The 15,238-nt window shown below is 45.5% G+C and overlaps 1 protein-coding gene across 9 annotated transcripts in view; it reads right to left on the reverse strand.

Annotated features, from left to right (window-relative positions):
* PIGQ (phosphatidylinositol glycan anchor biosynthesis class Q) overlaps positions 1–15,238 on the reverse strand; it is a 38,803-nt gene that overhangs the window by 15,340 nt on the left and 8,225 nt on the right. For all 9 annotated transcript variants that reach the window (XR_005103568.1, XM_037382765.1, XM_037382767.1 and 6 more), the window contains exons 3-7: positions 11,823–11,954; positions 10,504–10,624; positions 4,999–5,125; positions 3,844–3,997; positions 1,200–1,311 (exon numbers count right to left, since the gene is read on the reverse strand). Coding sequence is in view for 8 of the 9 variants with exons in the window: in XM_037382765.1 (XP_037238662.1) it covers positions 1,200–1,311; positions 3,844–3,997; positions 4,999–5,125; positions 10,504–10,624; positions 11,823–11,954 (646 nt within the window). In the remaining variant the exon portion in view is untranslated. The remainder of the gene's footprint in view (positions 1–1,199; positions 1,312–3,843; positions 3,998–4,998; positions 5,126–10,503; positions 10,625–11,822; positions 11,955–15,238) is intronic.

The raw sequence follows: 15,238 nt of genomic DNA on the forward strand, positions 1-15,238 counted from the left end.
GCAGGTGTCATTAGCTCCACTGCCCACAGAAAAAGTTATTTTTATTCTGGGCCGGCCCAGCTGGCCTGACTAATTCCAACTGGGAGAAATGCAGATTTATGACAAACAGGGACCTGACTCTACAATTTTCAGTCACTGCTTCCAAAACAGAGAGGCCACAGGAACACAGGGCACTGCCATTTCTGCAAAAAAGAGATCATGGCCACGGTATATTATGAAAGAAAATAATGCAGACAGCCATGTCACAGAGGTGGATCAACATCCCAGTTTTATGTATGTAACCTGAAATAGATCATAACCCAATCCATTCTCTTCACAGCAGTTGTTTCTTCCCTCCTCTGTCACTCCACTGCAGTTGCTTAACATCTCCAAAAGTCTTTTAAGGTCTGCTTTGAATGTCTATTCCCTCCCAGGCCAACAACCAAATTCCCACTGGCCTCCAGAGCAGCAGGATGAAGCCTGAAGTGCCAAACCAATTCTCCTCAATGTACACAGGGACCAAGCCCTGATGCAAACCCTCTTCCTGGCACAGAGGCTTTTAATCACTAAAGAAACAGAAAAATAGCTCCTCCACTGTGGTGTAAGAAGCTCAAGGTTATCTGCTGTAATGGAGAGAGAGAGGCACTGGCCCTGGAAGTTACCAAATATTGTCATATTATTTTAGTCATGTTTGCTACCACCAGCATGGAGCAGTTCAGGCTCTGCCGAACTTTTCGCTTGGCATTTCAGAAATTAAAAAGAGCTTACAGCATCTGACAAAAAACCTGCCTCTGCTGCTTGAGTGAGAATGTGTGGGCCAGGCTCCAGCAGAACCTGAATGAAACAGGGCCTTTTAATAGAAACGCTGGCACGTCTGTTACTGTGGCAACACTGCTGGGCACCACTCTTTAAACTGCCTTCCTCCCCCCATACCCACTCCCATGCTCCAGGAGCTGCGAGAACCTGCAGCACCCACTGCAGTTCACCAGGGCGCCTTGCAGGTGCTCAGCAGAGCATGCAGAGAAGTGAAGGGGTGCCGCAGAGCAGCAGAGTCCAAGCATTCGGTTCTAAGAGCCACAGACACAGAGTGCTGGAGCATGCGTTTGTTCTGGGTACTGCAAAGCCTCCCGTGGCTTCTCTCTTAGTCTTGGCTAAAGCAGAGTAGGATTGTAGTGCCCATGGGCAGCGTCCTGTGGCAAGCCCCTGGCATACAGTACTACCTGGTCCAAGTCATAGGAGCAGGAATCCACCCGCTGCCGGAGGACGTTCCACTTCTTCCCACGGAACAAGCGCCAGAGAGATGACAGGCCATAAATCTTCAGGCAGTAGAGCCTGAGTGAAGAGAAGATGCTGTGCGTCAGAGCTGCGAGCTCCCAAGCTTTAACACAAAACAGCTGTCAGCATTACACCCCTGCACCCACTCGCTCAGAGTGACAAAAGAAATCAACTTGAGAATGATGCAGAAAAAATACCAATTGCTCAGTCTTGTATTTGGGCTGGCCCCTGGCACGGGCAAAGGAGGCTACCGCAGACAGCTCTGGGCCACTGGTGGGCAGTGGCCATGCCGTGGGCCAGGGCTGCGGCAAGGCTCTTGATAGGGTGTCCCCTATGAGCAGCACCAATTGCCAGCTCCACGCCACCACCTTCCCTACAGCAAAAGCAGCAGCAAGCTTATTGCCCCGAGCTCGGCTCTGCCTCTTCAGTTCAGACCTGCCCTGTTCCCCTGACCACACAGCCCTTCCACGCAGCAGCGGCCAAGGTCTTACCCCTCACACCTGAGGCAATGCAATTCAGCTTTGCCTCCTCAGCACAGAGAAACAAGGGGGGGGGACTGGAGCCCCTGCACCTTCGTTAGTAGGCCACAGCTTCCAACATCCTGAAGAGTGGGGGAAGAGATCAACGAAATGGCTGGTCGCCCCTACTGCATCCTTTCCTTGGACTTTCATAACTTGATGCAATGACACTTGGAGCTACTTCCCTCCCAGAAAAATGGCAATGGTGAAAGAAGCTTGGGGTGATAAGGGGTGGGGAACAGACACAGCTGTAGAATAAGGATGAGGAAGTAGAGCCCCTGGGATGGAGGCACAATGAGCCCTGGGCAGCAGTGTCCAGCATACAGGGATGTAAAGAAAGGGGACACAAGCAATTTGTGGCGCAGAACAGAGCCTGAGAAAGCCTGATCTACAAAAGCCAGACGGGTTAACCAGCCTAGTTAGGGTGTGGAGACTGCTCAGATTTCAAGGCAGTGTTGTGAAAACAGAGGCGAGGAGTCTTATCCAAAAGAATAATGTGGTTTGAGGAAGAGCAACTGCTTCAAAAAACTGGCAGGGTGTCCCCAGACTGGCAGGCACAGCTCAGTGCACTAACTCCTAGGTAGGAGGGTGCCCTGGACAACTCGTCCAGGTTGCTGGTACACACTTGCCCCATGGTTCTGACTAAGACCACACACTCCCACACACACCCTGACATGACACCAAGCGATGGTGTTCCTGATGTAGCACCTGCCCCACCTTCCCCGGCTGCCTGCACACACATGCCCGCTCTCGTTTCACTGTGTGGTTTGTTTCAGAAGGGGATCTCAGGCTTCAACAGCACCTGAACCAGCAAATTCTTCCCCCAGCTGCAGGAACGCAAGGTGTTGTGGTGGCTATGTTGATGTGGGTGACAGCTATCCCTTCCTGACTCTCCACAGGGGGATTCTGGCACAGCAGGGGCACTTTGGTGCCAGTGGCAAGATAACACTATAGCTGCTCTGTACTTCTAACCACCAGCTGAGACAGGTAGACTGACTCCCTGCAGCTCACAAGGGAAAAGCAATCAGCTGAGAAAATGTTTTTCCTATTTCCAGTCTCTGCACAATTAGAAGGAGCAAGGCCATTCCCCACAGACCAGAACAGAAATTCCAGTAATTAGGTGTTGGGAAAAGACTCCCCATTACTGATTTTGGGTACAAGGCCTATGCTCACAACAGACCGAATTCATAGATTTATCTCAATATTTCTAACCGTTCCCTAAACTACCCATAACTAAAGTTCTACTGTTCTGTTGTTTGCAATGTAAAGCCCTCTGCTCACAGCCTGGGGAGGAACGATGACCATTCTGTACTTTATAAGCCAAAAGTTCCTTCATTTGTTAGGTTGTCTCTCATCTCCTTGCAAGAGCAGATATTCTCCAGTGGCCTGTGTGACTCCTTGCTGCAGCATGTGTTAGTGGAGGGCAGGAACAGAACACATTGGTGGGCATCATTTGCACAGCAACTCTGACATGCCCCGGACATGTGCCAAAGCCCCCTGCACGCCCACACACTCCCTCAGAGCCTCTGCCCAGCTCTCAGGCAATGGGGCTCTCCACTAGGTCCAGACAATGGCACCAGGATGGTGTCAGAGCCATGCGGTAACCCCAAACCTGCACCTGCACTCCACGATGCAGACAAGAACCTCTGAAGCAGGGCAGAGGCAGGGGCTTTGGGGCTTCTCCAGAAGTACAAGGGCTCCCCTTTCCTCCACTTCCCCTCAAAACTACAGGACAGAGGGCAACTGAAAAGAGTACTATAAGGTTGAAACAAAGGGATGGGGTGAACTGCTTTCTCATCCCCTGCCTGTCATGTAGTTTTATTTTTCCAGGTCACTACCACAATAAATAAATATTTTAATGCAGGAGAACTGAAAGATAGGTTGCTTGTACTGCTGTGGCCATCATTTCTACATCCATGAAAGAATGCAATAAATTAATTGCTGGCTAAACTGTGAATTCAAGAGAACTACACCAGGATGGAATGCTCCACGAATTAAAGACATGGCCTGAGTGTTCAGTGGCCCTTCCCCCCAAACATACCCAAGACACAGCCTAGAAAGCTAAACCCACCTGGCTCCGTAGACATAGAAGCAGTAGATGTGGAAGGTCAGAAGTGCAATGATGTCAGAGAGGATGCAGAGAGCCATGGTCAGGCCCAGACAAGCTGACAGACCGACATACCAAAGGATCATCTCAATGAAAGGGGACATCAGGTGAATGTAGCCTAGTGGACGTTGCAGAGTGTCAGTATTTGACCGAGGCACCTTCCCCTTAACACTTTCAAAAGACCGATTCGCCCCACCCTAGAACATTGCTCCAGAAATCATAGCCCCCAAAACATGGAAGTAAAACTGGAAAATTCCTTTAGATGCCATCTTCTGTTTAGGAGGGCAAAAATTCTCTTTCACCCCAGGTTTCTGTGCAGGTGTAGCAGCTCTGGGAGGAAGCGGGGGACATGCTTAGTTTGAACAGAGCAGTCATCTCGCTTCGCATGTGATTTGCTTTTCTAGATTTGTGCCCAAGTTCCTAATTACACTTTTAGCTGCACACCTCAACCTTTACTGCAACTTTTTTCTTTTTCTTTTCTTGCTGTTCCCACAAAAGCCACCCCTCATGGCTTTTGTAAAATAAAAAGTGTCGAGGCAAACAGCCTCTTTCATCACTACAGCGGAGCAAAGTCACAGAAACAAGACCAAACTTAATTGGTGAGCAAAGTAAATCAGTATAATAACTAAGGATGTCCATCATGACTGTACTCCTTCATCAAGACACTTATCAAGGATAGCAGGGGTGTGTTATTTCAAGGAGGGACTTGAAGTAAAAAATTGCACTGAACTGAAGTCAGCAATAGGACAGGGTTGGGATTTGCATCCTGAGAGCATGCTTCTCATCGCTATCCTGTCAGCTGCCTCTTACATGGAAAGACTACGAAACCCTATGTAAGACCTAAAGCCTTCCCTTGGACACCCACCACTAATGGCATCAAGCAAGTAAGCTCCGCTGTGATTTGCACTTCTTGCAAAGCATCAATACTTTATTTAATATGCATGACTTCCTCATGTGGGAATCCAACTTTGGCTTGAGTTCCCACAGCAGGAAGACTCACAGACAAGTTTGTACTTGTAGTAATGCATTTTGATTCATTATTCACCTCTAGGCAAACATTAAACACTCAGGAGGGAAGAAATGAAAAGGGAGGCTGAGAAATTAAACAATTGCACTTACTAATCCAAAGATGGATGTGGTAAAGGAAGAAGCGGCCCAAAACCTGATCCAAAGCTCGGTTCATTTTCAGTCCAGCTGGCGCTCCCATTAGCCACTGGAGCAGGTCCTGGAGCTCTTCAGCTACATTCTACAAACACACGGAAGCAAGACACCTGAGTTAAAAGACTGCGACTGCACAGAATGGGTCCTGTGCACTGTACGTGCTGTCCCCCCAAAGTATTCTTAACTCACCCTTCAATCTAATGGGGAAAAAAAAAAAAGTCCAAACAACTACTTTACAGACACCTAGCTAAATTTTATTGACTCTTTAGTGAATCCAAAGCTGAGGAAGCTGAACTGCTTAAGTGGTCTCAGTGCTGGGAACAGAACCCTAGTGTTTGATCGTGGCCAGCCCTGGCAGACTTGCACCGTATGACCTCTTGGTGCAATGAGAGCCCTTGAAATAAATGGCGAATGCTGGTGCACAAATCAACTTCTTTAGACAGTTGACTGAAAAGCCAAAACTGAGCAAGTAATCTAACTATGGGGAAGGCTGCCAGGATTTTGAAAGGGGGAAGATGGCAGTGCACTCATGGGCACAAAAAGTGAATTTTTACAAACAAATAACCTGTATGTGTTTACAGCAGAGTGGAAAACACCATTATATAAATAACACAATTATAAAAATGTAGTTCATACATGAACAAACTTTCTTGATATGCTGTGGTGTACTTGGCAAGGTAACCGTGCTGTGTAGCACTGACCTTGCCTACCACCATTGTGTCTCTCTGCAGGCTTTGTGGAGTCAAAAAGTCAAAAAGAAGCCATCTGAATTATTGAGAGAAAAGACTAATGGAGCTCATCCCCAAATCATTAAGGGCTTTGACTCACAATTTCTGGTGATTTAATCCCAGGCTGACATTATTTACTGACTTTCTGTCTCTACCCCACTACTCTGCCAGAGGTCCCCCTTGCAGCCGACAAGGGCAAAAGATGGGGTGGCTTTGCTCCTCAGTAGTTTGCACCTGACCTACTCACCCAAGCTGAAACCAGCAGTGAAGTCCATTTACCAGACTGAACTGAGGCAGCTGAGAATGGTAACCTCCAACAAAGAGGTGGGGAACATACATGGAAGAAGTGACCTCTCACACTGTCCTACACGAACAGAGATTGTGAGTAAAAGCCTTCTGCCTCTGAAAATCCCTCTTGGCCAGGTCCATGCAAGCAAACTGCACTGCAAATTCTGCCCACGTAGAAGAATGAAGAGCTGATGCACTGTAGCCTACTTTCCCCCTCACTCATATGGATAATCTCCCTAAGGGGAAATTATTTCCAAGGAACGAATCCATTTTATTTATTAACCAAGAGGATCCTTGCAAGATGAGTTTGTAAACATTTACTTTTAGTGTAGTGGCAAAATTAATGGCTCCATCTTCAACTTATCCAAAAGGATTGCTCTTTCATTTCCTTCATTTTCCCTCTGTCTCACTGCAAGTCAGAACCGATTTGAAGCCATGGATCTTACCTCTGTGGCTGAGAAGTGTTAGCTCCTTTATAAATAGACCGGTTTTAATATTTAAAGTGTTGGACTGGTACCTTAGAAAAAGCATTTGGGGATTTTAATGAAATATTTAAATGCTTGAAAGCAGTCCTTCAGCAAGGCTGTTTTTCAGCACTGAATACTTCTGGAGGCTGCCAGTCCCAGAGCTGCTACTGAATTCTGACAGGGACACGCAGCTCTGGGAAGGTGCCCTAGCTTGCTGTTATTTAGCTGGGCAAGGCATTTCAAAATATAGTTCTAAGGCATAACCTTGCAGGTTGTTTTCCAGCCAGATATTTTAGGACTGTTCAATAGCAAGGTGACTGGGAGTCCAATTCTCCTGTTGCAGTCATGAATACCGAATGTGGCCAGTATTAATAAATAAGATAAAAGTGAAATTAAAGTGTTTCATAAAGGGTTGTGAGGACACGGCCAAACTGGAGACTAAAGCTAGCATGGTTTAGATGAGATCGCTGTGGAAATATTTTCCTTACTGGTTTCTTTCTAGTCTCCATATGCAGAGGGTCTAATGGTGATGTGGCATTGATGGAGGAGGACACACAGCACACTGCAGGTGGGCACCGGGAAGCTCACTGCAAACGTCCTGAGCGGAGCATCTAGTGCAAGTCAGCAAGCAGAGTCAAAGCACTCCCTGCCAGACACATCTGCCCTGTGTCTGGTGCAGGCGTTTGGGGCTATAAGTTATACTATTTTACAAAATGTCATCTAAGAATATTTTCCAGGAAGTGACCTCTCTGCTTGTTGTGCTTATGGATTAGCAGAATGTGACTGAATAGGAATTTACGTCCAATTATCTCCAAGTCCCAGTAACATTTTTGGAGGCACGATCTATGATAAATATTTAACTGTTTCAGAGAGATTACAGCTTAAGAAAAAGAGACATCAGCAAGGATGAAAGAGGTGAAAGACAAAAAAAAAAAGATGGTTTACAAGCAGTTCTTTTTAAAACAGACAAACGTAGCACCTTGAATCAGGTATTTCTGAAAGAAGGCTGTCTTGTGGAAGGCAAACTAAAGGACAACCATTGGGAAGCCTAGTGGGATTGAAAGGAAAGAGGAGGATAGGAGCTGTGAGGGCACCTACGGAGAGATTATTCATATTTTCCATTTCTTGGATTCGAAAGCCTGCTCCAGAAATCAGTCCTTCATACTGCACATAGCTACTCGCCAGTTACTCCCTAGGTGTCTCTGAATCACATCTGCCTCATTTACTGACAAAAGCAACTTGTTATTACAGTCAGCACAGTGCAGCTCATAAAGCTGTGAAAGTGGGAGCTGCAGTCAATGGTGTCTTGTGCATCATCAACAATTGCTAGCTAAGTGCTGATTTGAGAACCATTATATCAGGGGATGACGAATGATGGCTAGGGAACATGGCTCGATCCTCACGTCAGCAGCCTGAGCTAGTGACCCTGGCAGTTGCTGAGAGCCCAAACAAGCTACCTGCATCTGCTTATTTCCAGAGAGATATTTGCTAGGAAAAAAGATGAGCACTGTATCCAGTCCCCACACAGCTACCATTTTGTCATTACTAAAATCAATCAAACCAATAAAGTTATACATTATATAAGGCTAGTCTGTCGATACTAAAATAAATCAAATCAATAAGGTTAAAATAAGGTTATGTATATAACCCTACAATATATAATAAACTTATTGTAATACATATCATGTTCTATTTACTAACAGACACAGAGAAGTAAGGTCAATGCCATCATCAGATCTGGGGCACATATATAAAAAGCAGAACAGCAAGGAGCATCGGGAAAGGAAAAGTAACTCATTCTGCACATGGGAAAGTTTGTGTTACTGAACTTGGCAACACAAATGCACTTGAGAAAGCCCAAGTGATGGGAATAATGCATACCAGATGGACACTCAGCAGCAAAGAGGAAACCTACTGCTGAATGGCTAAGGGGAGCTTTTGCTGTCATACTGGAAAAGAAGTGGCGCTGGCTTGCACGCCACATGCTGAAGTCATTGGTATATTTTGGGATCACTCAGATCTGCATTTTTTAAGGCCTGCACATAATGCATATAAATCAATGACCACCGAAGGCAGTAAAAGGACAACTCCAAATGATTTTATGTCCACAATCTAATATGCTTGAAAGAAGAAAGTAAGGCTGGAAAGTAAGATGTCAATGTGGCCTGAACTGATAAGCTTGGAGAAGCAGAGAAGAAAGGCACCGACTGACTGCCAGGCCACCCACATACGGAGGAGTTAGCACTTCCAGGAAAGTAAGTAAACAGTTCTTGGAGATAGCAAGGTAATGAAGTCTGCACATGTAGGAGACATGGTGAAAATAACTGACACTATGACCTAAGTTGAGTGACAGATGAGCTAACTTACTGAAAGAGGAATGAACAACCAAGTCTCAGGAGCAAGCCTATCCAGGACAGGTGCTGGGATTGGATACACCTTGAGCACGGAGAGCGTCCATCTGCCAAAGACACTGGGCAGATGGAACCCCTCCTGGAGCCACCTGTGCAAACAGGAACGCAGCCAAAAGCCACTTCCTTGCAGACTTGTTAAGAAATCAGATTTCTAAGAGCTGGACACTTAAGTAATCCCATAGGGAGAGCTCTAGAGAACTTAAACTTCTCCAGCTAAAATATCTGTAAGAGAGAATACGACTTAGAAAAAAAAAAATTAGTGTATAGCTCAAATACAAGAGCAAATGTATTGCAAGAATTGTGGTCCTTTCTACCCCACTGCTGTCTGCACCAATCCTTAAAAGTTTTACTATGAAAAATAACAAAAATAGCCGTGGATCATGATTATTGCTGTGCTGGGCACTCCATATGCTTTCTGAAAGTGCAGCATACAAGAATGATCAGAGACCTATAGCTTCTAACAGTTAAAAGATTAGATATGGACCAAGCAGATGACCATCAAGGGAAATGTGAGCTCTTCCCAAGAAAGACAGCATAAGTAGGAGAAGTAAACTCCTGCTGGAATTCTCTAATCAGAATAAAATTCCTCCCAACCAAGAAGCTGGAGAAAGAGCAAAGACAGGATGTTCTCCAGCTGCTAGAAACCAAGGGAAAGATCCACCTTCCCTCCTAGAAATGAAAGGAAAGTGGGCAGAGAAAGGATTAGGCTGTGCAGCTGCATGGCAGCGCTCAGCGTCGGCTGCACATTTCTTTCCAGGACACAGAAACTCTTAAAACCAAGCTAACTTCAGATTAGCGGTCTGGTCTCCAGCCTGTAAAGTACATTACATGTTCCTTACTGCCACTAAACAGATATATTGGAGCACTGCGCCTAAAATGAACCACCAGAAAAGCAGGACAGTATAAGTCATACTTGTTCTTCATGAATTTAAGTTGATGTCAAGAGATCTTAGTGGGCAAGTGGAGTTATGTTTGAGAAAATCACAGGAGGCAGCAAGTTTTCCTAGTTTACCATCTGTACGGCAGAGCTCTTGGAGAGGATTTCAGGTGTTTACATCCTGACTAGCTAATGCCTTTGGATTTCCCCACAAACTTCCTTTTCACAAACACAGCTGCACTGCTTATCAAGTTTGACTTTCAGCAATTTATCAGATTCAACCCAGGTTACAGCTTTTCCCCCCACACCCCAAATGCCCCATATAGCAACAACTTGAGAATATTTCCTGTTGACTCCAGAATAAAAGTATTCTGGCTTCATAACCACTCAATCTGCAGCTGCAGAGCTCTGTCCAAGCCATAATTGTTACTCTAGGACTGGAGCAGCCCTCCGGTAAACGTCTAATTACTATTCACTGCACATGCAAAGCAGAGCCGTGTTCCTTTTGAGCAGCCTCAGCAGGCTCGATTTGAAGATTTCACTGTTCTTGAGGAGACCTCATTTGCATGACTTCAGACAGGACTCTCTCTGAACACCTTGTGCATAAGGCATTGCCTCCTTACAACCCACGGCACCAAGAGCTGGTCAGTACCCACAGCAGGTGAAAGAGAAATGGCTTTGGCCAGACTTACATCGGCCACGGGGATGAGAGTGTCAGCAAGGTGACCAATTCGGTTCTTTCTGTACAGCCAGGACATCAGCAGTATCCCCAGAGCCACATCAATCAGCAGAGAGACAAAGATGTTGGCTTTCCTACATGCAGGATAAAGAGAAACAGTGTTAGACAAAAAGGAAGGACATTGTTTAATGTTTCAATGGCAATTGTTGACTTCATTTACATAGCATCTTTAATGTCCCAGGGAACCAGGACAATTTACTGAAGAGGCACAGTACAGAGATCTTTTGACTTTCACTGGTGTGCTGCTACTTCTGTGGCCAAACACGGAGCCACTCAGCGCCTGCCACACCACAAAACCTTTTTTAGTAAGGGGAGTGAACAGCGGGACTGAAGCTACAAAGAGGAATGTTAGACAAAGTCTGTAGTACACATATAATTGGGGGGGATTTACCAATACTAAGGGCACCAGCACTTGGAGCATCCACACTGAGATCAGTTGGCTTTCCAAGAGGTATACTTTAGTTGAACCACTAGTCAACGTAATTTAAAATAAGTGTTTCTGGGTACATACACACACCCAGAAGGGCTGATGAACTGCCCCTTCACTGCTAGAGTTTCTGAATGAAATTCCATGACGTGAGTTATTCGGGAAATCAGATTAAACAATCACAGTTACTTCTGGCCTTCAAATCTGCTAATCTATTTTAAGTGTTCACTGGGAGTCTATTACTGCAGGATCAGAGAACCACACAGAACAAGACTCGCTGTGTAATGGCCGTAGGGCATTCAATATCTGTCTCAGATCTCTGCCTCTCCCTGTTCCACTCACTGTGCTGCATGTTTGCTTTTTCTGCTACACTGACTCGTTACTGCTGCTGGAGTTTCGTCTGCCGTTACTGCAAGAAAGAGTCCCCAAATAAGTGGGTGAAAGAGGGGATTATTAAACTTTTCTGCTCTTACGGAAAGTGCACTGAATACTGATTGTAGAATTTGGTTAACAGCAGCATGTGTGAAAGCAATGAGCTTGTGGGAGTAACGATAGCAAAGCACTACACACACGGGTGCAGCACAAGCTTTCTGTGGGCAATATCCTGGTCACTTTTCCCAAGCTAGGGAAAAAGGCATCTATCTGGCAAAAGGCATAATTAATAAAAACAAAGTGCACAGCAAAGATCTGCAAACTAGCAGGGAGTAGAACGAGGAAGGCAACATGACATGGTGCAGTGAGGATGGACCCCACAGTACTGTGCGGGCAGAAGATCTGTGGTTTGGGTTCCCCAGAGGAGACAGGGCTAGAGCAGAGCTATGCATGGCTTTATATGTACTCCATACCTCATTAGCTGAGACTCATTTTGAGCCTTCTTGTTGCTGCTGATGACCTGGAGGTGCTGCAGGCGATATCCCAGCTGCTCACAAGTTGAGAGTTTGCTCCATAAGAAAGACAAAGGCCAAAACTTCAGCACCCTGCAAAAACACGAAGGGATTTACTTTTGCCGTATAACTGGCTGTCCAGCGTACAAACTCCACATAAAACATTCAGTGGAAAGTTAAGGTTGTGCAACCAGAGACGGTGTCAACATATTGTCATTAAAGAATATTAGATGTTAACTACTCTCATAAAGTTTAAGAGAATTAAGGCAGCCTTTCCAGACCGAGACATTTAAAGCAGACAACCCAACCTATCATTTCCATTCTGTAAAACCACATGCCTCACTTGCTCTTTCAAGGAAGCCAGAAGGCAATCCTGATTCCACCCTCCGCTTTGGGATACATCACTGGGATTGCACACTGCTCTGAGTCTCCAAAGGACTGGAGTCAAGGCAGTTGGATTCCTAGCAGGAACTAAAAACATCAGTGTGTCAGCAACGTTGTTCTCACACCAAATCCAAAACACAACACTACACCAACTACTACAAAGAAAATTAACTCTATCCCAGCCGAAACCAGGATGGTATCCACCCCTTATTCCATACCGTTTACGTCATGCTATACTTTCCAATACATCATCACCTTTTCTGTCTTTTAATATACACACACAGATAGCACTCCCTTAGTCTACGGGCATCCCCCTGAAAATCCATTGAGTTCATTTGGTCCATGACATTGGGCTCCATCTGTCACAACAGTCTTTCAAGGCAGGAAAGATGGTATGAGGTGTTGGATGGTTGAATCTTGAAGCCATTTTGGATTCTATCACCACTGCGCTGGTCTGGTTCCACCAAAGTTCATTCTTTGTAGTACGGCAATCGGAAGAGAGTTGCGTTCAGATCTCCAAATCCAGAGTGGCAGAGCTTGCTGCAACAAACAGCTGCATTTCTCCTTGCAGTTTCTGTCCCATTTCCCACCTCTTTTCTTTTTCTTCCACTTGATCCTTTTCTTCTTTATTAATTCCAAATTTCTTTCTTAGGGTCTTCATTTCCACCGTCTGTCAACTGCCTTGCCAAGGGTGACCAGCATTATGAAGATAATAGAACATTTAGCATTTAATTTGGTTTCAAAGTTAACATCCACATTAGGCTTGCAGAGGAGGAAATATTCACACTGTTCTTTTTTTATGACTCAAAGAAAAGCACTAAGTGACGCTCAATTATTTTTGGGAGTTACTTTTATTACCACACAACCTATAAAGATGGGAACAATGGTGATTTGTGTAGTCTAAAATGATACCATGGGATGCAGGCTGCTCAGAGAATGCACATTAACAGTACAGCAACACGGAGCACCATGTTTGTTGTGGGGAATAAAATCTGAGGCAGACATAATTTGGATCATTTCTTTCCTGTATGCAATGGTTGTTTCACTCTTTTTACAGTGTTTCACTGTAAAAATAAGTAAAACTTCTTATTAAGGGTCCAGGAATCTATGTTCACTTTCAGTCACTTCCTTCACCTACTCTTGCTTACTGCTTTGGCATGTTCCTTCAGTTTACATTCATTCCAAATGCTAAAATTATTCCTTGTATCCTGCTTCGCTTTTGAAATTGTACAGTTCTTTGGATCGTTAGTGAACATGGCCTGGAGATGTCCCTGCAAAGTGTGCATGCCTTCCTCAGATTTCATGGCCCCCATTTAATTTCCCCATGCCCCCCAGATTTCATCTGGGGGACTTCAGCCTGTTGGCCAGCAGCAGAGTGCCTTCAGGTCTGGCCTGGATAAAACACAGGATGGGCAGACTGGGGCTCCAGCTGCAATTTCTACATTTTAGACAAATTGCAAGTGTATGGCTCATTCAGAAACCCTGCTCGGTTCACTGTGGTTGCTACCCCCTTCCTCCTCCCTTCCTCCTGAGCCCTTTCAACCATCCTTTGTGTAAGGTTTCTCAGCTTAAAAAACAGAGTGCTGAAGTCCCCCCTTCCCCCTCCCCATACAGATTTCAGACACATTGGTTTTGAAATACACAGTGTACTGTGAATCATTCTTAATTTGAGGCCTCCAAATTACTCAGCTCTTTGTTACAGCCTCCCACCTTAGAGACAAATGAATGCACTGTTCCTCAGCTGACTTGTCAGGAGGTGATATCTAAAGTGGCGGAGGAAAGAGCACTGTGCAGGGGAGGGAGACACAGGGGGCACCAGCACTGGCCACTGATCTCGATGACCTGGGTTCACAGATGCACCGAGGCACAAGTGCAGATGAGTTTTCTCTTCCAATTATATCCTAGCCCCGTGCTTACAAATTCTGGTGTGGCAAACCTTTGCTAAAGCGGAGAACTGCACTTGAAATGCAAAGCAGGGGGAAGAAGAAACACTACCTGTGTGATTATGTACAGACGGCTGAAGGTGAAAAATTACTGGTCAAACCAATAGCTGCCCAGTTCAAGCAGAAAGCAGCGGCTCTGGGCCCTGTGCTGAACACTCCCTGGGCTGACAGCCTCCCCACCCTCTCCCAGCCACGTGTGCCTCTTGCCATCCATTGCTGCTCCACGGCTCCCCAAGCTACAGGCAGCTACCCTGTGGGTCACCCACCGACCAGACACCCTGGGCAAAGGAAAGGACAGGCTGCTGCTCTCTTCTGCCCCATCCCCAGGAGCACCCCAACGCGTGCACCCACGGCAGCCTGCAATGGCTAAACGCATCGCCTTGATTGAACAGGATGGGCCCAAAGACACCTCAGAGGTCCGTGCTTGTCTGTGCTACAGCTGACTCTCTTCTCTTTTCACTTAACACCAAGACGACAACCTCTATTCCACTTACACGCTTTCTCTGGAAAGTAAATACATACACATACTTATTTAAATAAAAATACAAACATACTGCAAAAAGCTCAATATAATAGTTGCAAGATGTACTATGGGAGCTCTCATCTCCAGGAGTTACTGCGGAGGAAAGCCAAAAATACTTCTTGCGTGGTCTCCTACCCCTATGCATATTGACTATGCATTGCCATAAATGCTCCCACTTGTTTACCACACAGTATATAGGATGATTTTCAGAAGTGCAATGGAAAACCAACCACGTAAAAAAACCCCAACCAACAACAAAAAACCCAGTGATATTGTGTCATTGCATTATTTAAGCAGCAGGAGATCTTTGGGGTGTTTCCAAATACAAATAATTTTAGCAATACATTAAAATAGCCTGCATGAGTAAAACTTGATTTTTCAATTCAGGTTTTTTTTCTAAGAGTGAGAGTGGATTTTTCAGATATCAGATGAAAAGCAGTCTTTCTGAGTCAGGATCACATGCAAATATTAAAGCTCCATTAACCAGAACCCCTGGCTGTCTTTTTGCTCCAAGCCAGAACCTGAAG

The sequence above is a fragment of the Falco rusticolus genome, chromosome 4 (assembly GCF_015220075.1).
Source record: "Falco rusticolus isolate bFalRus1 chromosome 4, bFalRus1.pri, whole genome shotgun sequence".
NCBI lineage: Eukaryota > Metazoa > Chordata > Aves > Falconiformes > Falconidae > Falco > Falco rusticolus.